At 42.0% G+C, this 25,183-nt stretch overlaps 1 protein-coding gene, 1 long non-coding RNA gene and 1 pseudogene across 3 annotated transcripts in view; 1 reads left to right on the top strand and 2 right to left on the bottom strand.

The window, feature by feature from the left end:
* The window catches only part of Pik3cg (phosphatidylinositol-4,5-bisphosphate 3-kinase catalytic subunit gamma), a 34,084-nt gene extending 31,941 nt beyond the window's left edge, over nt 1-2,143 (bottom strand). The window contains exon 1 of the mRNA XM_090332983.1: nt 149-2,143. Coding sequence (XP_090189109.1) covers nt 149-2,143 — 1,995 coding nt within the window. The remainder of the gene's footprint in view (nt 1-148) is intronic.
* LOC150063278 (uncharacterized) lies at nt 1,086-8,207 on the top strand. The gene is made up of 3 exons (XR_016535524.1): nt 1,086-1,513; nt 5,178-5,281; nt 8,104-8,207. It is a non-coding gene; the product is annotated as an uncharacterized LOC150063278 (long non-coding RNA).
* A 4,661-nt stretch (nt 8,208-12,868) lies between these two features.
* Nucleotides 12,869-24,183, bottom strand: LOC150063277 (cytosolic purine 5'-nucleotidase pseudogene; annotated as a pseudogene). The gene is made up of 3 exons (XR_016535411.1): nt 24,082-24,183; nt 21,412-21,484; nt 12,869-15,002 (listed from the first exon to the last, which is right to left on the bottom strand). The product of XR_016535411.1 is annotated as a cytosolic purine 5'-nucleotidase pseudogene (transcript).
* Nucleotides 24,184-25,183: the final 1,000 nt, after the last annotated feature.

Below are 25,183 nucleotides of genomic sequence, written 5' to 3'. Positions count from 1 at the left end.
CTGCCAAGACAATAAATGACTTTCCTACTACTTTTTGAGGATGACCTCATCGGATCTACTTTGACTAGGCAAGAATGTCTGCTGACAACTGAATGGGGGGGGGCGGGTACATGCTAATGAATCCTGTCGAAAGCCCACCATCTCATACCTGTACCAGCTGGAGAAGGTAATGCAAAACATCGTCGTCCTCCAGGCACTCCAGTTTCTGGACGGCAATGGCTCTTACATTTTCATCCGCAAAGTTGCAGTCCAGGAGCTGCATTGTCAAGCCCACGTCCAAAGCGCTCTGCTCCCAGATCTCCCTTCTGGTTAAGAGTTGGTAGGTTTTGGCCACCATTTCTTGCTGTCCCCATTTCACGGAGCTGAACAACTTAGGGTATGCCCTGGGATGCTTCAGGCTTTCGTATCTAAAATGCCAGAGCAACTCTTTGTCCTCTGCGGTGAGGGGGTTCAGGGGATCCGTGGCTATGATGGCCTCCAGTTGTTTGCGAAGCTGGTTGGGCATTTCGGCTCGAACGCGGTCCCCTTCGGGGTCCGGGGTGGGGCGATGCTTGGGCAGGGCAATGGGGTGGCAGTAATCATCCAGAAGGATGGAGATGGACATGGAGTTCTCTCTGTCCGGGTTGGTGGCCGAGGTGAGCTTGTCGGCGTTGAAGCTGCCCTGGTCCTCGCCCTTGCCGGGGATCTGCCACATGTGGAGCACGTACTCGCCGCGGCGCAGGAGGAAGCGGTGGTCGATGAGCAGCAGGTTCACGTAGTAGAGGAGCTGGGCCTTGCCCTTGGGCTCGGCGCCCGCAGCCTCCCCGGGCGCCTTGGCGGCCTGGACCAGGGCCTTGCCGCAGTACACCTGCAGGTTCAGGAGCGCTCCCCGGGGCAAGTCCTTGATCTTGATGCCGAACTCGAGCCAGGCATTCCAGAGCACCTCCTCGGTGAAGGGCCTGGGGCCCGTGCGCTGCTGGCACAGGACCTGCTGCCCGTGCTGGATGGTGGCTTCCACGAAGACCGTGAGGTCGGCGTTCCGGGGCAGGACCGGGATGTCGAGGCCCCGGATCTTGACCCGGAACTTCCGGTCGCAGTCCCACAGGGACACGGTAAACACGCTCTCGTGGTCCTTGCCGTGGATGGTGAGCTGCTCGTGGTAGCCGGTGACTCCGGTGCAGTCGTCCACCAGCGGCCACTCCTCGGTCCTCACGCGGTCCCGGGCCGGGTCGGGGGGCGTGTCGAGGACCAGGTGGATCTCCTCGCTGTTCTTGAGGCAGTGCCTCACCCACTGGAAGTTTCTGAGGGGCGTCTCGCCCACCAGGTACTCATCGCGGCCGCAGACGCGCAGGACGAAATCCTGCTCGCCCTGGCTCTCGGGGATGTCCATCAGCGACTTCTTCTTGGCCATCTTGGTGAAGAAGCGGCGCAGGATGCCGCCGGGCGTGTCGTCGGCCGAGACCTTGATGGTCTGGCTGGTGGTGCCGCGGTGGATGACGAGGAAGATGCAGTCGTGGGCGATCTTCTTGCACAGGTACTCGGGGAGGGGCTTGGAGGTGACCCACGGGTGCATGGCATACAGCCGGGCGTCGCGGCCCGCCACCTCGGCCAGGCGCGGGGTGACCAGGCGGCGGCGTGTGAACTCCAGCTCGTCGTCGTGCACGTTGGTGACGTCGGTGACGTCGTAGCCGATGAGGGCGGTGAGCTGGCGCTGGAAGGCCAGCGTCTCCTCGGATGGCGCGGGCCGCTGCACCACGTGGATCTGCCCGGGGCTCCGCCGCAGAACCTTCCAGTAGCGCAGGCAGTCCAGGGTCTGCACCACCTGGCACTTGTCGTAGATCTCGTACCACTGGCCCTTCTTCTGGTAGAGCAGGAGGAAGCGATCGGGGCCCAGCCGGTGGTAGAAGTCGGCCGCCACGCTGGTCTCCAGCGCGCGCAGCCACAGCTGGGCCTTCATCTGCGCCACGGTGCCGTGGCCCGCCACGTGCAGCAGCGCCGTTTCCGGGGTCTTGGAGTTGCGCTGGCTGGTGGGCAGCACGAACTCGATGGGGATGAGCTCCGTGGAGGACAGGCTGGCCGCCGCACTGCGAGGCTTCATCCTCCGGCGCCTGCGGAGATTGTCCTCCCTCAGAACCACCGGCTGCTCAGGGTGCTCCAGCTCCATGCCCTGGGCGACCTGGGGGTGAGCGGGGAGACACCGGGTCACCAGACACCCTTCCCTCTGCAGTTCTTTGTAAGGCGCAGGGAAAGGGAAGGGGCAGCGCACTGACTGACGTGCACGCCACGACACAGATGGGGGGGGCTTTAATTCAGGGTCTAGGTGCTGTCCCTGAGGCCCCCCCCCTTGTTTTTTGCTGAGGGCTACAGCTCTACCATTTAAGTCACACCTCTACTTCCAGCCTTTTGGTGATTCACTGGAGATAAGACTGTCTCTGGCCTGGCCTGGAACGGTTACCCTCAGATTTCAGTTTCCTGAGTAGCCTCCAGTGCCTGGCTCTGGATTCTTTGGTGTTGCAAAGTGTTTAAGGGGGAAAAAATGTAAAAACTCATATAATACAATACCTAACATATAATAATAGCTCAGAACGTAAGTGCACTGCAAGGCACAGAGAGGTAAACACAACACAGGAGTGAGGTCCTGGTGTTTGTTGGTGAGGCACCCTGAGAGGCCAAGCATGGCTTTGGAAACAAGCTTTTGACCCATTTCCTCTGAGTGGTCTTTCAGTTCTCCTCTCACCCAGACTCTGCACCCAACATTGCTCATGTTCTCTATTTTTCAAACACAGTGGACCCACATCTACTCTCCAGTTAACTTCCTTTCTTTCCCTTTTCATTTTAAAATTCTTATTAAGAAAGCTAGTTATTTCATTCATTAAATTCAAAAATTACTAGAATTGGTGAAATTATAAACAGGACCATTTGAAGTACATCAAAAGCTGAATCATGAAATGTGTAAACTATTGAGTTGTCACTGCTTACTTCTGGGCAGTCAGTCAAGGCTATATTTGCCTAACAGGAAACTCTAGATAATTTTAACTTTGTACCAATTTAGTCTGTCTCTGCTTTACATATGAGAGAAGGCTGAATTTCTGCACTCCAATGACCCTAGTACTATTTAGACCCCAAATGACTCTTCATTATTTTGCTGTAATAGTTCCATCACTACCAAGAATTTACAAATTTATTGCAATTAACTTATTCACTCCTTAAGAAAACATTTAACAAGTATTTCCCCTCTGTAAAACATTTTAAGTATAAATATGAAACACTCAAAAAGAAACCTATTAAATGATTATTGTATGCTAAAAGTACTAAAACTGCAACATGAAAATAATATTTAATGTCACTACACTGTAGTGACTTTTATACTAAATATGCATCAGCTACTGAAAAAAAGGCTAAAGTTGCTGAAAACAACACTCTCCTAAATAACCAAGGTTAAGGGGGTTCATAATTACTTATTCCCTTAAGCACAGAGGAACATCTGATGCTTATCCCAAAGAACAGTCTGATGCAAAGCTAAGAAGAGCAAGTTTTGCTAGATCTAAATTTGTTTAAGTCTTGCCTTAACTTATTTTTAAAGTCAATAGTCCTTCTCTTAAAATACAATCATGTTATACTTAGTAAATGAAACCAACTGTCCCAAACAACTAGCCCTTGCAGCTTAAAACATTCACTTTTGCTACATAAAAGATTAATGAAGAAATAAAGAAATCATAAGATACATGGAAATAAAAGCAACCTTGAAATAAACCATAACACAAATTCAAACATAGAGCAATAAAACAAACATACAACAGTGTTTGCCTGGGTAATGTCAACTGGTCCTATACAATAGAAGAGTCACACACAAAAAAAATACACTGACCAGATACTCACAGGATGCCTTCATGGTTGAGACTCTGAAGTTTTCTCCTTTTCTGCAGTGATGTTCGACTCACTGTAAGTACAGTATTTTCTAAGCACACGCTTGTAAAACCATGAAGCCTGTGTAGTATAGCCCTGACCCTCCCTCTTCCTCCCAAACAAAAACAGAAAAGAGCAGATGCACCTGTAAGCTATTGCCGGAACCTGTGGATATCCATAGTCTAGGCTGGACCAGGCAATGAGACATGAAATCCTGATTAAAAAAATATTCTAGCCAAGGAGGAAGTGTGTTTACATTCCAAGTCAGATTAACAAAGGGCAAAAAAAAAATTGAAAGAAGCAATACCTGATAGAGCGGTGGAGGTAATGATGCAGATGGTTCATTTGTTTAAGTTTTTGAAAACAAAACAAATTCAAACCTACCCAGTGCACCTTTCAACCCTTCCGCTTTTCTGAGGCCCCCTTCATATCCAGATGCAGAGGAAGTGTTGCAGTTACCAGGAAGGAAGTTTTAACCAAGTTGATTATACATGTGATTGCTCATTTTAAAAGTGTCAGAAATGCATTTCCTGTTAAAGCACAAAGAGCAAGAAAAAGAGAACCAGCAATGTTTACCTTTTTTCTTTGAATTAATGTTTCAAAAACCAGGAGAGATTCAGAAAAATTAAAATTAGAAATGCCCACAAAAATATGCCTGAAACATAAATGAAGTATTTTTGTAGTCAGTTATAAGAAGAAACAGCCTCATAACCACACTGTTATATCCCTTAGTAGGAGGAGTTCAAGAGCTAAATAAAGCCTGTTTCCCTCATGGAAATTCAAATAAACCCCGGTTCATACAGTGTCACTAAGAGGCAGGGAAGGGAAAACTGTTGATCTTGAAAACAGAGCTGAGGAGCTGAGTGTTTTCAAAGGGAATGTCTAGGAGCTAGTTTCCTTCGCTTAATAAGATCTCCCCACGACCCCTCTTCCTCCAGAGCATTTAGGGCCCCAAATATCACTAGCTCAAAGAAAATACTGGGTTTTAAAAACTAATTGTGTGTGGGGGGGTGTTGAGGGTTGGAACTTGATTAAGCAATGGTTAATTACAGACAAAATAGAAGGAAGGTGCTTGGTATCCTTAGAATTGTAGGGAGCTACACTGTTACAGCATCGCATCTGGCAGATGTCTGTAGGACAGGGCTTCTCATTCCCATGGAATTAGAGAACACAGAAGAGTCCTCCTAAATTATTCTTGAAGCAAATCTATGTGTTTTAGGCCACCTCACTTTCTTCTATAATCCCCAGGCATGGTCAGATGCTGAACTCCTGCTCTCTCTTCTCCATCCCAGGGGGCCTACACCAGAGTTCATCCTCCACCCTGGGCTCCTATGAACTCCAGCTGAGCTCCAGGGACAACTAGAAGGATGAAGCTGGCCTCCCACATCTCTTAGAAGTCTGTAATTATAATTTCTTCTGAACTACTCTGTTATCAAGATAATGCTTCTTTGATCAGTTCTATCTCCTTTTGCATAGTCCCCTCAGGTCTTAACTTCTTAAATAGTGCTCTAATAGCTGACTTCCAATATTTAGAGGACACCATAAGGGTTGCCAAAAGGAGACTACCATACATGGTTCAGGCAGAAAAGAGTTTATTGGGAGAGCCACTGCAAGCGGTGTGACCACTTCAAGGTGACTGAGCCTGAGTGACCTCCCACTGTCCCCAGGCGTACAGCGACCAGGTACATGGTGATTACAAGTGCCGGGAGGGACTTCTAGGGAAGGTCATGTGCAATTTTTCACAAAGAGAGAACAAAGGGGAAGATGCCATTTTTCCTGGTGTGGACCTAACAAGTTCCTATCTTCCCAAAACATATTCCCATATAAGAATACTTGTGCTGCACAGTGGTGGTTCATGCCTGTAATTCCAGCCTCTAAGGAGGCTGAGATCTGAGGCCCAAGGTTTAAAGCCAGCCTGGGAAGGAAAATCCATCAAACTTTTATCTCCAGCTAACCACAGAAAGGGCTGATGTGAATCTGTGTCTAAAGTGGTAGAGTGCTAGCCTTGAGCAGAAAAGCTCAGAGAGTGCATCCAAGCCCCAAAACTGGCACCAAAAATCAAAACAAAACAAACTCCCTGATGAGGCTGACCGTGTTAGAAGCATCGATTGGCCTTCTTAGTTAGTCCACAGAACTAAATTGCGTATTACTGCCATCAAGTCGCAATGTTATAGTTATTAAGCTCTGCCTCACACAGAGTGGGAGGGAGGTTTCATGGTGACCCATGGAGGTGGGAATGAGTTTTCAGATGGGAGGTTCATCTCAGAAGGACCATGGGTATGGCTAGTTCTGTTCCCAGACCATTTAACAGAAAATGCTAGACTAAGGTTCTTGGATTCTTTTGCATCTGAAGGAAATATTCATCTGTTTAAGTATTCAAATAATCTCGGCTTTATGACTAAGCTTGCAAATTGTTTGGGCTTTATTGTTGGCTTGAGATTGACAGTACCATGGTCTTCCTTAAACCCGAATATAGCACTGAAATTTGACTACATGTGCTGAATGTTTCCAGGCAGCAGTAATAGCAAATACCTCCTTCCTCTGTGTGATATTTCTTCCGTGTCAAGGCTGTCTTTACTAATGAGATTATTTGGTTACTAGAAATGAATGTCATCATTTTCTGTTTATTTACATGTTTCTTAATTTTCCCTTCTGTGAATCTGCTTGGAGTGAGTATTGTGTCTTAAATATACTGGGAATAAAAAAATCATTTTGCAGCTTTGAGATTCCACCTCAGTCCAGTTAGAATGGTCATGATCAAGAAACCTAATAACAACAGATGCTGGTGGGGGTGTGGCCAGGAGAGATCACTACTACACTGTTGGTAGGAGTGTAAACTTGTTCAACCACTGGAAAGCGGTATGGTAGTTCCTCAAAAGACTAAACATAGAGCTCCTCTATGACCTAGCAATTCCACTACTTGGCGTTTACCCAATCGTCCAGAAACAGGGACATACTAAATCCACTAGCACAACTTTGTTCATTGCAGCACTATTTACCATAGCAAAGATATGGAACCAACCCAGATGCCCCTCAGTTGATGAGTGGATCAACAAGTTGTGGTATTTATACACATGGTGGTATTTATACAATGGAATTCTATGCTGCCATCAAAAAGAATGATATTGCCCTATTGGTAAGTAAATGGAAAGACTTAGAAAAAAATCATATTAAGTGAAGTAAGCCAGACCCAAAGGAACATAGGCTCAGTGGTTTCCCTCATTTGTAATAATTAGTACAAACCTTGGGCTCTCCTAGCAGAGGTTTACAATAGCACAAAACCTAGATACATAAGGCCATATAGGATGAGGCTAAATGAAAGGACCTCCAGAATATGGAAACAAGACCTATATAATGAGTGAATGTACTTAATGTATTATGTTATTTCTCATCTCTTTTGTTGTCCCTTGGTTATTCTCATATTGTTACATTATCTTATCTTGCAATCTGGTATATTATATATATATATATTTATTTGTTTATTTGAAATAGGAAAGGGAAGGGGGGAAAACAAGATGAGGGAAGGGGGTAGGGGAGGGAAATGGGGACAAAAACATGAGAAGGGGTATCAATGTATGTGAAGTAATGCTCCTTCTATCTGGCAAATGTAACTGTAACCCCTCCATTAATTACAATAATATATATAATAAAAAATCATTTTGGTTGAAAGCACATGCAAAAAGTCCAGCCTTCTACATCTCATCCAGTTATCATTGGAGTGCCAAAATGGAATAGATTCAAAAACAAAAAGACAGAAAGAAGTCAATGATCGGGAAACACATGAAGTATTAGAATTAGTTGTTTATGATGAGGAAGGCTCTTTGCAATGGACTTCAAGAGAGATTTGAGGTGCAGCTGGGGAGACAAAATATCATGCAGATGAAGATACAAGTGCAGTGTAATGGTATGTGGTTGGACTGGTCTAATAGTGTCATGGTGTAGAATCCAAGGATTCATGACTCCCGACCCCTTTGCCATCCTCATACAGGCCATTTTATCTCTCTTGGCTTTCAAAATCTACCAGAAGGGTAATAACCACCCTATTTATTGCTCTCCTGGGAAGTTGCTCGAAATAGTCAACTCTTAACAGAATAACATCATTTTAAGTATACTCTGTTTTAGCTGCTGTGGCAGATATGAAACCCAAGGTGTCACATCATCATGGGACATACTGAAGAAGAAGAAGAGGCTATGCCATCCTGTGTGCTTCTTTTTCAGAGAGGAGAAAACTTTCCCAGAGGCTTCCTTCATTCTTATGTCTCTGACCAGAATTATGTCAAGTGCCCATCCATATCTCAGTCAGTCAATGGAAAGAAGGATATAGTTATGTGAGTAATCTGAGCTAATCAGGATTTACTCCAACATCATAGCTGTGCAAAGAAGGGTGTATGCCAGAACAAAGCATCAGTGTACAAAGCATCAGTGTTCTGACAGTAAGAACAAAGAAGGGCTGGGGAATTGTACAGAGACCATACCAAAGCTTTAAGCATCTAAGGAGGCAGGATAGTTACTACAGAGCCAGAGGGGAGCTATTCCAAATTATGAGAAAGGAAGCTATAGGAAATTGGTCATTGTCACCAAAATCTCCCCTCCTCTTCTTCCTCCTCCTCTTCTTCCTCCCCCACCTCCCCCTCTTCCTCCTCCTTCTCCTCTTCCTCCCCCTCCTCCCCCTCCTCCTCCTCTTCCTCCTCTTCCTCCTCTTCCTCCTCCTCCTCCTCCTTGTCTTTCTTTCTTTTTGTTCTTCAATGGTACTGGAGTTTGAACTGTAGGTCTTTGAGTGCTAGGCAGACACTACTACTTAAGCCATATTTTTAATCCTTATTGCTCTGGTTACTTTCGAGATAGGGTCTTGTTTTTCCTTCCCCTTCCCCAGGTCTTCCTGGACAGTGATCCTCCTATGTATTTTCCTTTTGATTGTTAGAATGACATGTAATCACTATCACACTGTGTATGTGTGTGTGTGTGTGTCTGTCTGTCTGTCTGTGTCTGTGTCTGTCTGTGTCTGTGTCTGTGCCTGTGTCTCTGTCTCTGTGTGTGACTGGAACTTGATCTCATGGGCTCTTGCTTGGATTTTTGTTCATGATGGGTGTTCTATCACTTGAGCTATACCTCTAATTGTAGCATTTTCACTGGCTAATTAGAGATAAGAATTACTTGTATTTTTCTGAGCTGGCTGCAAACCTCAATTTTGCAAATCTCAGCCTCCTAAGCATCTGGCCACATCCAGCTTTTTATTGATTGGGATGAGGGTCTCATGAGCTTTTTAACCTGGGCTGACCTCGAACCACAGCCCTCTCAATCTTAGTCTCTTCTGTAGTTAGGATTACAGACATGAGCCACTGTGCTCAGGTCACTCTCCTTTCTTATTAACAGAAATGGGTGATTAATTGCACTTTTCTTGATTTCCTTGTCTAGTTAAACTTTGCCAGCACAGTTTAAAAAGTACCTCACAGGTTCCTAGAAACAACTTTAAAAAAATAAATAGCTTTTGAAAAATCCCAGTTACTTAGCATGGTAGTTCTTATACACAGTACCTGCTCTTTCCTTAACAATCTGCCTTCCAAATCATCTGTATGACTGAATGAGAATGGTCTCTGTCCCCATACTCACTGGGTCCCTGAACATTTGTGCTTCTGCCTGTATCTCCTCCCCTATTCTCTCCTCTCCTGTGGTCTCCCCTCATTATCTGAGTCATTTAACCATATTTGCCTTGCCACTACTCAAGTTGACTCAGCTCCTCTGGGAGGGCTTCCTGAAAATTTCCCCCATTGTAGCTACCACAGTAAGGATAATACAACAACAGCAGTCAAACGTTATAGCTCTTTCTATGTGTCTAATGGTTCTAAGCACGTGAGTACATTCATTCATCCCAAGGAGAGGGCCACTACTGCTCACCTCATCTATAGATGATGAAAACAGGCACATACATGTTTCTGAAATTGGTAGTCTTATTCATTATCTCTCTTCTCTCTGTCACTCAGCAGTGGAATCCTTTGTATTTACAGACAACACAAGAAAGCGTTTCACATCAATCAAATCCCGGACAGTGACTCTTCTCCATTGAACCACTTGACCTAAAACTCTGCAATTTAGCTCCTATTCAAACATTGGAATGTGGAGGGAAACAGACTGAGAACTTAAGAAGGACCCCAGTTTGACTAACATAAGGAGCCACAATGCTTTAGAAACTCCTCTAGAGCCCTTCTGTTGATCCAATCTATTCGTTTTTCTTTGTTGTTCTCTTCCAACATTAGCTGACTTACACAAAGTCATGAGCCAGAAGTTCTCCCATGAAAGTGGCTTACAGGAGACCCCTGGGACTCTCCTTCAGCACCATCAGAGGTTTTCAAGGATGTTATCCATCTGTTTTCTAATCACCTGCCTGCCACTTCTTCCACACATGGCAGATCCTAATGTATTTCCAAGCCAACAATAATTCCTTCATTCATTGTTCATAGCAGTTTTCTTTTCTGATCAAGGACATTGCCTGGAAGAGAGAAGGACATGGTGGACATTGGCTGGGATGGAGTCTGTTCTCAAAGACTTGATCACAAAACTGCAGTGACACTGTAGTAGCCGCTCCTTCTCCGGCCTCCCAAAGCCAGTTTTGTCTGCAAAGCTCAGCCTGCCTTTTCTGGAAATACCCTTTATTTGAAAATGTTTAATCACATGAGTGCATTCTGCAGATCTGGGAAAGCCCTGCATAGTGTGGGAGCTTGAGTTCCCCTGGGGTGTGGCCTCTTCTGTCCCAGTCTCTGTGTCTCCTCTCTAAAACACGTCAGAATGCTCACCCTTTTATTCCTTGCCTTTTTTCTAGCCTGTCCTCATTTTCTTTTAAAAAATCAGTGTTCACTGATGTGAAGGGGAGGGGATTCTGGATTGGAAGACTTGTGTTTTTTAAAAATAGCTTGCAGGCTTCATGTGAGATCAGTTTGTAAAATTCATCAGGCTGCCCAAACAATGGACGCATTTCTGTATGTTATATGCCAATAAAGTTTATTTTAAAAAACTAAAGCCAAACATTCCATACTTTCTTCAACATTTGAATGTCATTCTGTTGCCCCCTTCCCTCTTCCCTGCCTCTTTTCCAGTTTAAGGTGGAGGTCAGTTCTAAGCGATTTGCTGTAATCTCTGCCTAGTCCCTCTTATTTTTTGTTGGCTTGGAGGACTAGGGAACTAGGCAGAAAGAAATTTCAGTCACTTTTGGACTTACTTGGAGGGAATGGGTTTCTCATCTGGGTCTGTCATCTGAATCAATGTTTAGGAATTCATTTGGTCCTTCAGTAATTGCTATATTCATTCCTATGTGTTCATATATTCCTTTAGCATTCATTATTGAATATGTTTTATGTGTTGACACAGGGAGCTCCTACCTGCAGGACACTTGCAGCTCTTCAAAGCAGAGATATTCCCTTGTCAACTTGATGAAGCTGCGCTTTTCATAAGTGGTGATAACATTTCACCACTTTTTTTTTCTCTTCAAAGGTGAAGCAGATTAGGAAGAGAAGGTGCTATTCTAAGCGTTCATTCAGGAATTAACTTCTTCCCACTAGTGGTTCTGCTCTCCTCCCCCATCCTGCAGTCCTTTACCCAGTCTGAGAATGGTTTATGTATCTTGTGTACACTTCCCATTGGTTCAGGGATAAAATCTAAGTGCTATCATACATCTAATTTCATGCATCATGAATTATTTCTGTCATGAGACACTTAGATTGTAGTCCTTCAGCCTTAGGTGTTCATTGAGCATGATTATTTCTTGTCTCTATATTGAGTGGTAATGATAAAGACTCTTCCAAATTCTTCTTCAGAAGTGCAATTCATTCTTTGCCATAAAATTCTGTTCTGTTCAGGCAGTGCAGTAACCCAGACCCCATATGGAAGAAAAGGAAGAGCTTTCTCAATTGCTGTGTGATTGTGTCGATTAACCTTTTCTTCTCATTAATTTATTAGTATCTTTACATCATTGTATTCTAGTTGTTGCCACTCAACAAAGCAATTAGTTGACCTTTCCATTGTCTAAGGCCAATCCTAGATTTTTAAACAAATCATACTTTTGGAATGATTTTAAAAGTTGTCTTAGGCATGAAAGATCCAGCCTAGGATAAGAATGGAAGATGGTGTCAGAAGTTGTATAAGCTGGGTATGAAAGCAGCAAACAGCACTTCCATCTAGGAACCTGTTCTTGGGATCACATCTGTTGTAAGGATTGTAATTGGGAAAATATAGCCATTGCTCTACCTTATGGGGCAGTGATGCGGAAGGATCACCATTCTTTGGTGACTACCAGTCACCTCTGTCCTAGCTGTACTACCAACTTAAATTTCCTTCCAGGACCCTGATTATTCCCAAGTTACATGTTCTAGAAACATTGATTTTGAAGAAACAAAAGGGGACCTAGCTTTAATATAACAACTCTAAAATGGTTAAATGTTTGACGGTTGTTGGTTTGGTAACATACTTTGGTTGGATTGAAAAAACAAGTCTCAGACACAGGAATGGTGTGAATACTGTGTCACGATCCAAAGGAAATAGAAAGCCCAAGCAAGTGAAGTCAATGGGGCTGGTAGGAAATGCTTGAGTTCTCCTAAAAGGCAAGCGTTATGACCACATCCTTACCTTCTCCGAAGCTAGAAGTGGTTATGTAGCTTGGCTTGGTTAATAAAATCTGAGCAAAATTTGCCACTGCTTTCCCCGTTTCTTCCCTCCCTTCTGCTGGTGGAGACCCTGAAAGCATATACCCAATTAGAACTTGGTCAACTTGCCCACTGGAGAGACTGGAATCAACAGAATTCCCATGTTGGGCTTGTTGTCTGTGACCAAGAAATGCACTTTGCTGGATCAAAATGCTGTTTATAACTATGGTCCAAGTTAAGTGACAGTTTAATATTCTTGAAAAATTAGGCTGACACAATATTTTGGGTCAAATTTTATAAGGTTAATTTTTTTCTTTTTTTACACTTGATAATGAAAACAATATATTTTTCCACTGATACATAATACTGTATAATGCACTGAAAAGGTTAGATTTGGGAATAGCACAATTTGTAACACACAACATTTTTGGATCACCTCTTCCCACAATTCTTATTCAACTGTGAAACCCTTCATCACCCTTAGCATATATACAGATACACTATGACATATGAAGATAAAAGAAGACAAGGAAACAGTGTCACTATGGAGCCAAATGCATGCAGTTCAGCCTGACTTTACCCTTTCTTCCAATACAGACTATGTTACAATTTCAAACCATCTGCCAAGAATACAGATACACCAAACTAAACAAATATTACTCTATGATTAGAATATTTTAAGTGTTCAGAAACTTTCCAGACATATCTTTCATGGATTCCCCCACCCTCCCCTGCAGAACCCAAACAAAGATAGTCTTTGTTCCTATGAGTCCTGCCAGAATTTGTTCAAGAGGTGTTCAGGTTTCAGGTGTTCAGGATTTCTTCCTCCTTGTCCTCCTCCTCCTCGTCCTCCTCCTCCTCCTCTTCTTCCTCCTCGTCGTCATGGCAATGTGTAATTTCCTAGGGAGCCAGTGAGAAGAGGTTGGGGGGTTTAATGTCACTAATTGACCTTGTCAACTGGTGCCACTTATAGGCAGCACCATGGATGTACAGGTTCGAGTGGCCAGAGAGGACTCTATCTCACTGATATCCACATGCGTGTGCTCCAGGGTTGATTCATGAGGCATCAGAACAGGGGCAGCCCTGAAGAGGTAGCTGAATGGATAATACAGCAGGTTGATGAACGATGCTGCATAGAGATCACCATAACACATGTCCATGTCATGAGTTACTTTCTTAATTCATCTCTGGATGGAACTAATGTCCGGGAGCTCATTGCTACTGCTGTCAAGGTGCTTGTTGAGTTCAGCCAAGAAAATATCCAAGCTCTGAAGTGTTTCAAAAAGTGAATTCTTGTCAGTCCAAACATGAAGCTCCTGTGAAAATTCAGGAATCACCAAGAAAGTTCGCCACCCTTGCCGTTTCTTTGATTTTAGAATGTCTCCAAAAATATGATCTTTGCCTTTGGCTCCCAAAAGATCACAGATTGTATCCGATGAACCTCCTGAATAGACAATGTCATGCTGTAGGGGGCCTGTATAGGTACCAATTTTCAGCTTGCCAATTTTAGTATCCACTTGACATAGTACTGTGCCTTCTCCAAAAAAGAGTGGTTTCCGTGCATCTACCAAGATTAGGTCAAAGTAGGACTGCCATGATCCATGGGAGCTCCCGGGCTTGAGTCCATGTGGGAAATCAAAACAGGTAAGCCATACTTTTATCTGTATACTTATAGTCACTATTGGTGGCCAGAAATACTTTCCCTACTTCATGCATCTGGCTCAGAAGCAAAGGCAATTTTCCATCATTGACTACATACTTTTCAAGATTTTCAGCCGTCTTTTCCTTAAGGGAGCCCTTGTAATGAACCCAGTCAACAGCATCTCTTACATCCTGGAATATACTCCAGTAGGACATGAAAAGGTCCCCATCTTTAAATCCTGTCTCACAGCTTGTATATCTGGGACACTAGTAAAAAAAAAATCTACTAGGCAAGCCAACAGGTAGGTTTCTGCTAGATTGAATAATGTGTTCAGAATATAAAATCATTCAGTGTCATCTCCTTGGATAAATTAATTTGGATACTGCTCTCTAGTTTCTGGCCCTCTTATGAAGTTAAATCCATGTGCACAAACCAAGAGATTTCCATAGGCATCAACTTTCAAAAGATTTCCATATAGTGTGTCAAAGACAAGTCCTCTGGTTGGGAATGTAGAATCATGAGCAAAGCTGAGCAGCTCTTGGGGATACCCACTAGAAATTAATCTCTCCACAGTAAGCTCAAAGCCAAGGGATTCATACTCCGGGGACTTGTGTACAGCAAGGGTGTAATCCACATCAAAACCAAAACATTTTATTTTTCCCATGGCTAAACTTTGGTTCACAAATACCCAATGATAGGCTTCTCATCAATATTTTTTTAGAGCATGCTTATCCATGTTAGCAGGCATATCAGCTGCATTCTGTAACTGATCACTCCAGGAGGTTGTCATTTTATAGGTGTGCTGAATTTGTCCCAGCCACATGGCAGCGATCCCAGCAGGCCTATAATGTTAATTTTTACACAATGAGAGTTAAAGATTTTTTGGTGGCAATTTTTGTTGAAATCAGCTTTAAGTCATACATACAAACTATATTACTTTATCAAATTTTAAAGTGTTTCAAAAGTAATACAGTATACTTATTTAAAATTTATAAAATTATTTTTATAAAGATGATATACAAAGAGTTTTCTGATTATATAAGTCAAGTAAATAGTACATTTCTGTTTGGACAATACTTCTTATTTATCTGATACATCACAGAAACTGCAAATATTTATGTAATATCAAACACTTTTAATTAGCAAATTTCTTTCACCAGCAACCTTTAAATGAGATATATATTGTTTTCAGAGTTTTAGATATAGCTAAATCTCCTTTGTCTTTCTCAAACTGTTACTCCTTCCCCTTAAGGGCTGGTATCACTTTTCTTGGAAACTCCTCCTTCTTAACCATATTGAAATAACCACAGTTAACATCAGGAGAGGCTTTTTCTCTTTTTGTCTCTTCAGTTCCGCTTTGAAAGTACTATGATTATCCTATTTCAATTACAGTGTCAGAAATGGAGTAAGATGGTGTCTGAGTTAGTTATATCCTCCTGTGATCTCTCCTCACAGATGCACCAAACTGAATGACCTACCTCCACAAGTGCTAAGGAAAGTAGGCGAGAGAAGATAATGCCATCTTTTAAAATAAGGAAATGAAAAGACACATTGACCAAGGTAGGAAGGAAGGAGTTGCCCACATCCCCCTTGGCCCACCAGCAGCCCGGCATGGAGATACCTTCCATCTGGAGAAGGAAGAGAGATTTCTTCCAGGCCTTAGGCCTTAGGCTTTGGCACACTTCTATGTTAGAAGTGCTGAACAGAGCCACCAGAACCCCATCATCAAGTAAATAGCCACAAACTGAGCTGCCAAGATTGCAAAAGAAGGTAGTCCACTGATGCCTCTGCCATCCTTCTGACAGCAGAGCAAGAAGGAGGACCCCACCTGCTGCTGAGTAGTGTAGGAAAGCTAGCACAGGGCCTTTGTTTCAGAGCCAAGTGTCAGGCCCACACAGACCCATGCCTGGCTAAACTGAAAGCCACAGATATAGGCCAGCACTCATAGACAAAGCCTTTATAAAGCTTGGTGGACCTACCACCAGGCAGCCACCTGTGTGCCAGCTGGACAGACTTGAGTTTGGGTCTGCATGATGTCTAGTCTGGAGTAGACCTGGACGCACTCAGTGTGCACCTGAGATGTGTGGTCCCATGTAACTGTGAGGCTGAGAGGCAAAACAACTTAGGTCCAGTCTTGTTGGCCAAGAGACGGTTTCTGCCACCATCTCTTAAACTCAGTCAGCATATGCTTTTCCAGGTGAGTGCTCGCAGATGGACTTCTAGCACATTCCCATTAGAAGGCATAGTCCTAGGCAGAGCGAGACCTGTGTCCTCTAATGAGACTGAGACAGCACTGACTCCTGTGTCAGCCTGTACCACTGCCAGCTTCAAGGAGGGTCTTGATTCATCCTGTGTGTGTGTGTGTGTGTGTGTGTGTAGGGCCTTGTAGGAGACACAGGTGTGACCAAGCCTAGTATCAGCCTTGATGGCCAAAGAACTTCCTTTCCTATTAGGAAAGCAGCACAGTATGGTCAGTTCATACTCTGGGATGGGGGTAGAGATGGGAGGCCTTGGAACTTGGTACTGGGATGCTGAATTCTAACAGAGCCTAATAGCTCTCATTGTCAGGCCTGCCTGCAGGCCAAGCCTCTGGAACAAAGGCAGTACCAGCTTCCTGGAAGTATCATAGTCTGAGACTTACCACAGCTCAAACAAAAAGGTTGGTCGGACTATCTTAAAAGGCAAGCTAGATATGAATATAATCCTAGTTATATGGGAGATGGAATAGAAACATGAGGTCTGAGTCTAGCCTGGGAAAAAATGTAAAACCCTATCTAAACTATAACTAAAGCATAAAAGGCTGGAAGTGTGACCCAAGTGGTAGAACACCTTCCTCATAAGTATAAGGCCTCAGGTTCAAAATCCTAGCTCCCTTCCACAATAAAACTCCATATCTTAGAGAAAAGATGTTTAGTTAAATGGTAGAGAGAAAATTCATCATCTATGAGTATAATAATGAAACTAGACCCCTATCTCTCACCAGTCAATCCTACACAGATTAATGACTTAACTATAAGACCTGAAACTATTAAAAAGAAAAAGAAGGAGAAGAGAAAAGAAAACTACTAGAAGAAAATATAGGGAAGAGGCCAGGAGTGTGGCCTAGTGGTAGGATGCTCACCTAACATGCACGAAACCCTGGTACCTCGGTATGATTCCTCAGTACACAGGAAAAGCCAGAAATGGTGCTGTGGCTCAAGTGGCAGAGCACTAACCTTGAAAACAAAAGTGTCCAAGGACAGTGCCCAGGCCCTGAGTTCAAGCTTGAGGACTGGCCAAAAAAAAAGAAAGAGAAAGATAGAAAGAAAGAAAGGAAGGAAGGAAGAAAGAAAGAAGGAAAGAAAGAAAGAAAGAAAGAAAGAAAGAAAGAAAGAAAGAAAGAAAAAGAAAGAAAGAAAGAAAGAAAATACGGAAAACGCTTCAGGATATTGGAATGGGTGAGTACTGTGGGGAAAAAAACTTCAAAGGCACTAAAAACAAATGAGAGTTCAACTATTATGGTTTGAATATAAAATATCTCCCACAGGCTGATGTTGAAGGCTTGATCTGCAGTTGGTGATACTACTTTGGGAAGTTCTGGAAACTTTAGCATGGGGGAGCCTAACCAGAGATCATATTTCCTGGGGACATGTCCTTGAGGACCACATTTTGTCCTGGGCTCCCTTTCTGTCTCCACCTCTCTTCTTCCTGTCTGCCATGAAGTGAACAGTCTCCTCCACTCACTTCTGCTACCATGAAGTGCCCAGAATCAGTGCAGCCATGAATTATGATGTTTATGTCAGGTAACTGATCTCAACAATGATAAAAATAACACAAAGTCAAACTAAAAAGCTTCTGCCCAGCAAACAAAATGATGCACAGTGTAGGGACAACTAACAGAATTGGAGAAAATACTCGCCAATGCATCTGCCAAGAGTTTAATATCCAAAATATATAAAGAATTAGGAAAACTCAATACCTGGAAGACAAAAACAAGTATCTGATTGTTAAAACAGTAATAGAACCAAACAGACATTTCTCAAAAGAAGATAAACAAAAAACCAACAGATAAATAGGCAAACATTCTGTATGACAAACTACCAGAGAAATGAAAATCAAAACCACAAGGACAAATTGTCATAGCCTATTAAAAAGGATATTTTCAGAAGACTGAGGACAGCAAATGTTGACAAGTCTGTAGAGAGAAGAGAACCCTTATGCACTGTTGGTGAAAATGTAAATTAGCACAACCCTTATGGAAAACAGTATGTAAGTTCCCCATAGAGTAAAAATAGAGCCATTGTGGGAACAATATTGCGGCTGTGTATTTCTACAAAGGAAGTAAAATCAGAATTGTCAGAGATATCTGCTCTCCTGTGTTCACTGGTATACCACTCACAATAGCCAAGATATGAAATCAGCCTAAATGCCTGTGGACATTTAGGTACAGGAAACCTAGCAGGGAGTGTGGCCTAGAGTGCTTGCCTACCATGCATGAATACCCACATTTGATTCCTTGGTACCGCATACAGAGAAAAAGCTGAAAGTGGTGCTATGGTTCAAGTGGTAGAGCTCTACCCTTAAGAAAAATGCCAAGGACAGTGCTCAGGCCCTGAGTTCAAGCACCAGGACTTGCAAAAAAACAACCTGGTACAAATAAAAGTTGGAATACCATTTAACCACAAGCAAGACTGAAATCTTGTCATTTGAGATATGGATGGCACAGGAGATCAATATGTTAAATAAAATAAACCAGGCACAGAAAGATAAGCACATGATCTTACTCATATATAAGATCTCTAAAAGTTGATCATAGGGCTGTAGAATAGGATGGTGAGATGACTGGGGAGAGTCATGAGGGGGTAGGGAATCAGATGGGGAAAAGTTAGCAAATGGGGACCACATCGCAGTCAGATAAGATCAAGGAATCGCAATGCACTGATGAACGGGAGCCAGTGACTGTGTATGAGATCTTTCCAAGTGCAGAGGAATTTTGAGTGTTTCTATAATAAAGAAATGATACATTTCTGAGGAAATAAATATGTTTACATTTCAGCATCCAGTGTGCATATACATAGAAACATTGCATGACCCCATTAATATTAATATGTATGTTTCTATGTATTAGTTAAGAAAAATTATAGTATCTTATTGATCACTAGTGCTGAGGTTTACAAAAGAAACATTGTATCCTTTACTCCAAGGGGCTTCAAAATGAATGTAGATGAGTTATGTGCACACATTATGGAAAGAAGTAGGATTAGGAAATAGGATGGGGCTATGTCCAATGTCAGTCTTTATGCTCTTGCTACACTAGAATCCTCTGAGGGACTTATTTAAAACCTAGGTTCTTAGCTTTCACTCCATTCTCCTCGAATAAAAACACCTAGAGATCATGGGAATCTGATCTCTCTAGACCATTCTGGTGGATAATTAGTCCATCTCAGCCGTGGTCTTTGTATTAGTTTGTTTTGTATTACTAAAATGCAATAACTCAAGCTGAGTAACTTTACAAAGGAGGTTTATTTATTCTTATTTGGCCCCTGAACTTGAACTCAGCTCTAATGAGAACCGTGTATGAATGCTGTGTGAGAGAATGAGAGATTGCAGGACAAGACAGGAAGCCAGAGAAATGATTCAGGAAAAGATTTAAGCATTTGTAAGAATTTAACATTCTGAAAAGAAACTCAGTGGTTCTATAAGGAATAGTCTCTTGTAAGGTCAACTCATTCAGAGACCTAATGATCCTCCACTAGGCTCTTCATTTTTAAAAAAAATATGTTAATTTTGTCAGTTCTGGGGTTCAACCTGACTTGTTTAGACAAGTGCTCAACACTCCCAGCATCCCTCTTTTTTAATTTTTTTAACTTTTTTTCTGTTGGGATTATGTATAAAGGGGTTACAGTTCCATTCGTCAGGTAGTAGGTGTGTTACTTCTCACACATTGCTACCCCTTCTCATGGTTTTGTCCTCATTTTCCTCCCCCCACCTGCTCCCAATCATCATGTTTTCCCCCCTCTCCCTTTCCTACTTCGAATAAACAAATAAACATATATACAATATACCATGTAACAAAGTCAGGTATAGTAACAATATGAGATTAACCATAAAGGTGAAAGAAGAGCAGAGAAATAACATAATACATTAAAAACAACAATCACACAGGATAAAGCTCTTGTTTCCATCTCCTATAGTTCATTTCGTTTATCTCATCCTATGTGGCCTTGTGTACTTAGGTTTTGAGCTGTTGTAATCCTCTGCTAGGAGAGTCCTAAATGTGGACTAATTATTACAAATGACAGAAACCATTGAGCCTATGTTCCTTTTTTTTCTTTTTTACATTTTTTGTAGCTATGATCTTGCTCTTTTTGCTTGGGCTGGCCTCTAACTGTGACTCTTCCACCTTTGCCTCCTAAGTGGCTGGAATGGACAGGTGTGCATCAGTGTGATCTGGCTAAGGGTCAACCTCAATATTGCCAAGCTAAGAGTGAAGCTCTGACACCTGAACCTGGGGCTGGTGGGTGTTCATTATTTTCCCTTGTTCTCCATCTTCTCTGAGGATATGCTCATTTTCCTATTTCCAGAAGCCACTGGAGATTTTAGAGATGAGGTCCCTTGAGAGTTCAGAACAAGTTTGAATTTCAGTTTGCAAAATATTTGTCAGTAATAGGTTGTTTCAAAATTGGTAAGACTAGGTGGTGCTGGCTCAAGCCTGTAATCCTAGCTACTCAAGAAGCTGCGATTTGAGGATCCAGGTTCAAAGCCAGCTTGAGCACTAAAGACTGAGACTCTTATCTCCAATTAATCACCAGAAAACTGGAAGTGGCGCTGTGACTCAAGGGTTAGGACGGTAGCCTTAAGCTGAAGAGCTCAAGGACAACTGTCAGGCCCAGAGTTCAAAAAAATGGGCGCGTGGGGGGGGGGGGAGAAGTTTGTTTTAAAGGTTTGAACACATAGTTGGTTGCCATGTTTGCTTGAAGCTTGAGGGGAGAAAACTGCTCATTTAATGGCAGCCAGGAAATAGGAAAAAGATGTGTGGGATCCGAGTCCCACAGTCCACCTTTGTGGGCTCCACATCATGTCCTAACTTCCACTAGGCCTTAATTTTGAAAGATTCACCACTGTGGATAGCACCAGGAGAGAGGGACACAGCCTTTAACACACTAGAGGTTTCATTGAAGGACCAGCACCTTTAATATAACTATTGCATCTGGGCCTCAAGGTGTTTTTAAATGTTTAATAATTTTAGGGGCTTTTATCCATCCATCATACCTTTAAGCAACTTGATGTTGAACTTTGACTCTTAAGAATTTGCTGTCAGCAAGTATCAGGAAAACCCCAGCATCTGAAAGAAATGACTAAACATTTGGTTATCATATAAATGGGTGATTTTTATTTATACTTCAGATTCTAAAAGATGTATGGCATACATTCCAGCCTTAAACCTTGTGAACAAAAGATTTACTACAAGCATGTAGCAACCTAAGCATGTGCCATATTGAATAAATTAAATTCTTATTAAAAAGCGTGAAATAGACAGTGAACTTGTGTGGGGGTGATGGGAGGAAAAACTTGGAGAAATGAAAGATAGGTGACACCATTCAAAAATAAATTTTATGATAACAATAAATAAATTAGGGAAATAGTGAAATTTTAACCCCTATGATAAATTCTCCATAGTGTTAGTTGGTTTCAATATGCCTGACCTTTAAAATGTAACTTGGTACTTAGCATATATCCTAAGATAAGCCATTTAATTTTCATATAATTTTACTTCTGAGTTGATATTTTCCTAACTGAAGTAGTTTAGACATGTTCTTAGTCTGATTTAAACTATGCCAATCTCTTCCTTAACTATTCATCAGATATGCCCTCTCAAAATCATTTGCTTTGAGGGATCTTAAGTGAGCAAAACCTCTTTAATATGAAAGAAGCTTCCAGACTGCTCATTGAATTGAACGAATCGCATCCTTAACAGTGCATTGTATATACAAATTTGTACAGAACTGTATATATGAATGTTCTATATAACAACATTCAAGAAGGGTATCAAATGTTACATTGAATTTTAAAAGCAGAGAAATGGGAGATGAGCATATATATAGGAGAAAGACTGAAAAACTAAAACTGAATTTTAGAAGACACAGTTGTTGATTAGATAGCTGTTTTCTCCCTGTGTCCTTGCATGGGTGAAGGGCACCTATATGATTCACCTAATCATTTCCCAAAGACTGAACACCTTAATTGTTTGGATTTCAAAAAAAGAATTTGGTAATTTGGGTTGGTGCCAGGTGTAGGGACACAAGCGTTCAAACCATGGCCATAGATCAGAGAAACTAAAGAGCTTTCCAAGAAAGGATACAATTGGATGGTGACCAAGCTGGACAGAAGATTGGATGAGTTAAGGCTGTATAGGATGAGGCTGAATTATGGACCTCCAGAATATGGAACCATGAGCTTTATATTGTGTGATTGTTGTTCTTAGTATACTATGTTATTTCTCTTTCCTTTTGTTGCCCTTTGGTTCATCTCATATTGTTACAGTATCTGACATTGTTACCTGGCATATTGTATATACGCTTATTTTTTATTTGAAATAGGAAAGGGAAAGGGGGGGAAAGATGATGGGAGGAAGTGGGGTAAGGAAATGGGGACAAAAACATGAGAAGGAGTATCAATGTGTGAGAAGTAATGCACTTTCTATCTGGTGAATATAACTGTAACCCCTCTATACATTAAAAATAAAAGAAAGAAGAAGGTCATATGAGAGTGCTCAGGCAGGAAGTATAGGCCCTGATGTTCAAAGAACCATTAGAGTGGGGGATAAATATATCAAGATGGGCGTGAAAGGAGGGAACAGAGGAGATGGAACAAAGATGGGTTGCAATTCAGAGAATATTTTTTAAATCACTTTCAGCCAAGAACTCATAACTGACTTCCTCAACATGCCTCATTTACTTCAATTAGTGACAAGAAAACTGTTAGTGTCTGTAAATCATTCTCAAAACAATGACTTCATGTTGTTTCCATTAATTACCCCACAGGAGCTCATTATCCAGTGCGTTCTCATTAATGATCAGCCCAAGTCATTATGGATGTGATGTTATTCAAACAACTTGGATTAATATCCTCTCATCATGTCTACTCATAGAGACAACAGAGGTTGGCCATGATTGAAATAGAATATTGGTCTCTAATCAGGGTCACAGAAGAAAAAAAAACAAAACAATTTTTAAAGGAAACAAGTAGCGGAGATCATTGTACACAATGCTAACCAATTAAAGTTCCTGTGGAGATACTATAAAATATATCTGTGGTAGTTTTCTGCTGCATCTGAAAAGGTTGGCCACTTTCTCAATTGGAAATATACTTTCTTGTATTGGCGCTATCTATTTTTCAGTGATTTCCTTCTTCTCTAAGTCACCTTAGTTCCTTTTCCTCTGCCAGCCCTTCAAAAGGTGCCAGTGATATCACAGCTTTCCCCAATCTGCCACCACAGCTTTCTTCCTACCCCACGCCTCTTAGAAAAATCACAAGGCATTGACAATAACCTCAACTCAGATGATAGCTATATATTGAGTTCTTTCTACAGAATTTCACTTCTGTATTTCCAGTTACCCACTGAAGAGCATCCCTGGGAGGTGCTTGCAAACAGCCTGAACTCAGTAAGTCCATCTCCCTTCTCATCATCCTTCTCACCCTTCTCTTGGTTGATGACAAATATTGACCTACCTAACCTCTAACCTGAGCTAGAAACTACAGTTAATCCCAGCACTTGCCCCTTACCACCTCCTTCATTGGATGTGTCTCTGAATTATAACCACTCTGCTCTTTGTCCTATTTATTTATATCTGTCTGTCTGTCTGTCTATCATCTATCTATCATCTACTGATCTATCATATATATATATATATCACCTATGTCTATTTATTATCCACTCACTTATCCAGATGATTTTTCTAATCTGTTCGTTCACTAAAAGAATCTGTTACGTGCCAGACATCAGGATACTGGCAACAGACAAAACAGATGAAGTTTCACCTAGTTGAGAGAGGTAGGCAATGGACCAAATGGCAGTTATAGAATGCTAAGAAGAAAGGCAAGGCAGGATATGGGGAAGAGCTGAGATTTTATGTAAATTGACTATAGAAGACTTTTCTGTAGAGGTTATAAGTTAATAATGCTGAGGACATCTAGATTTAACCCCATTTCTATAGTGTGTGTGTGTGTGTGTGTGTGTGTGTGTGTGTGTGTGTGTGTGTGTGCGCGCGCGCGCGCGCTCGCATTCTGATACCTGGGCTTGAACTCGGTGCTTTATATTTCTCAGCTTTTTTGTTTATATCTGGCACTTTACCACTTGAGCCATGCCTCCAGTCCTGCAATTTTCTGGTTAATTGGAGAGAAGAGTTTCTCAAACTTTTCTATTTAGATTGTTTTTGCACAGGGCTCTTCAGGTTTCAGCCCTCTGAGCAGCTATGATTACAGGTGTTAGCCACCTGTGTTTGGCTTCTACTTCAGTCTGTATCTAGATCTAATCTTACCATTGCTACTAAGTACCTTTCAGCATCCATTCTTCCATCCTGAAGCTAATGGTATGGCTCAAATGGTAGAGCACTTGCCTAGCAAGCCTAAGGTTTTGACTTCAAATCTTAGTATTACCAAAAAGAACAAGCATGCTTCATGTTTCATAGTTCTTTTTCTTATACAACCATGCATTCCTTTCCTGTCTTGGAACATAATACCACATCACCCTCTGAAAAAAAAAACCTTAGTAAATTATTTTCAGTATGCTCATCCTTTTTCATCTCCTTATATATGTGTGTGGTGGTCCTCAATTTTCTCTCCGGGTATTTCTCACAAAGTAACTAGGTTTTGTTTTTGATTAACAATACATTTGTGTACCTGGCAACAACTTGATTTGTGATTTCTGTTGTAATATTGATTTGAAAGTCCGTTTGTAAAGGTGACAGTCTTACTTTTAATGTGACCTTATTGACCAAATTAGTTAGGGTGGTAGAGTGGAAATATTTAATTCCATGCCCTA

This window comes from Megascapheus bottae, chromosome 5, assembly GCF_031878675.1.
Source record: "Megascapheus bottae isolate mThoBot1 chromosome 5, mThoBot2.hap1, whole genome shotgun sequence".
Taxonomy (NCBI): domain Eukaryota; kingdom Metazoa; phylum Chordata; class Mammalia; order Rodentia; family Geomyidae; genus Megascapheus; species Megascapheus bottae.
This window is presented reverse-complemented; position numbering and strand designations above follow the sequence as displayed.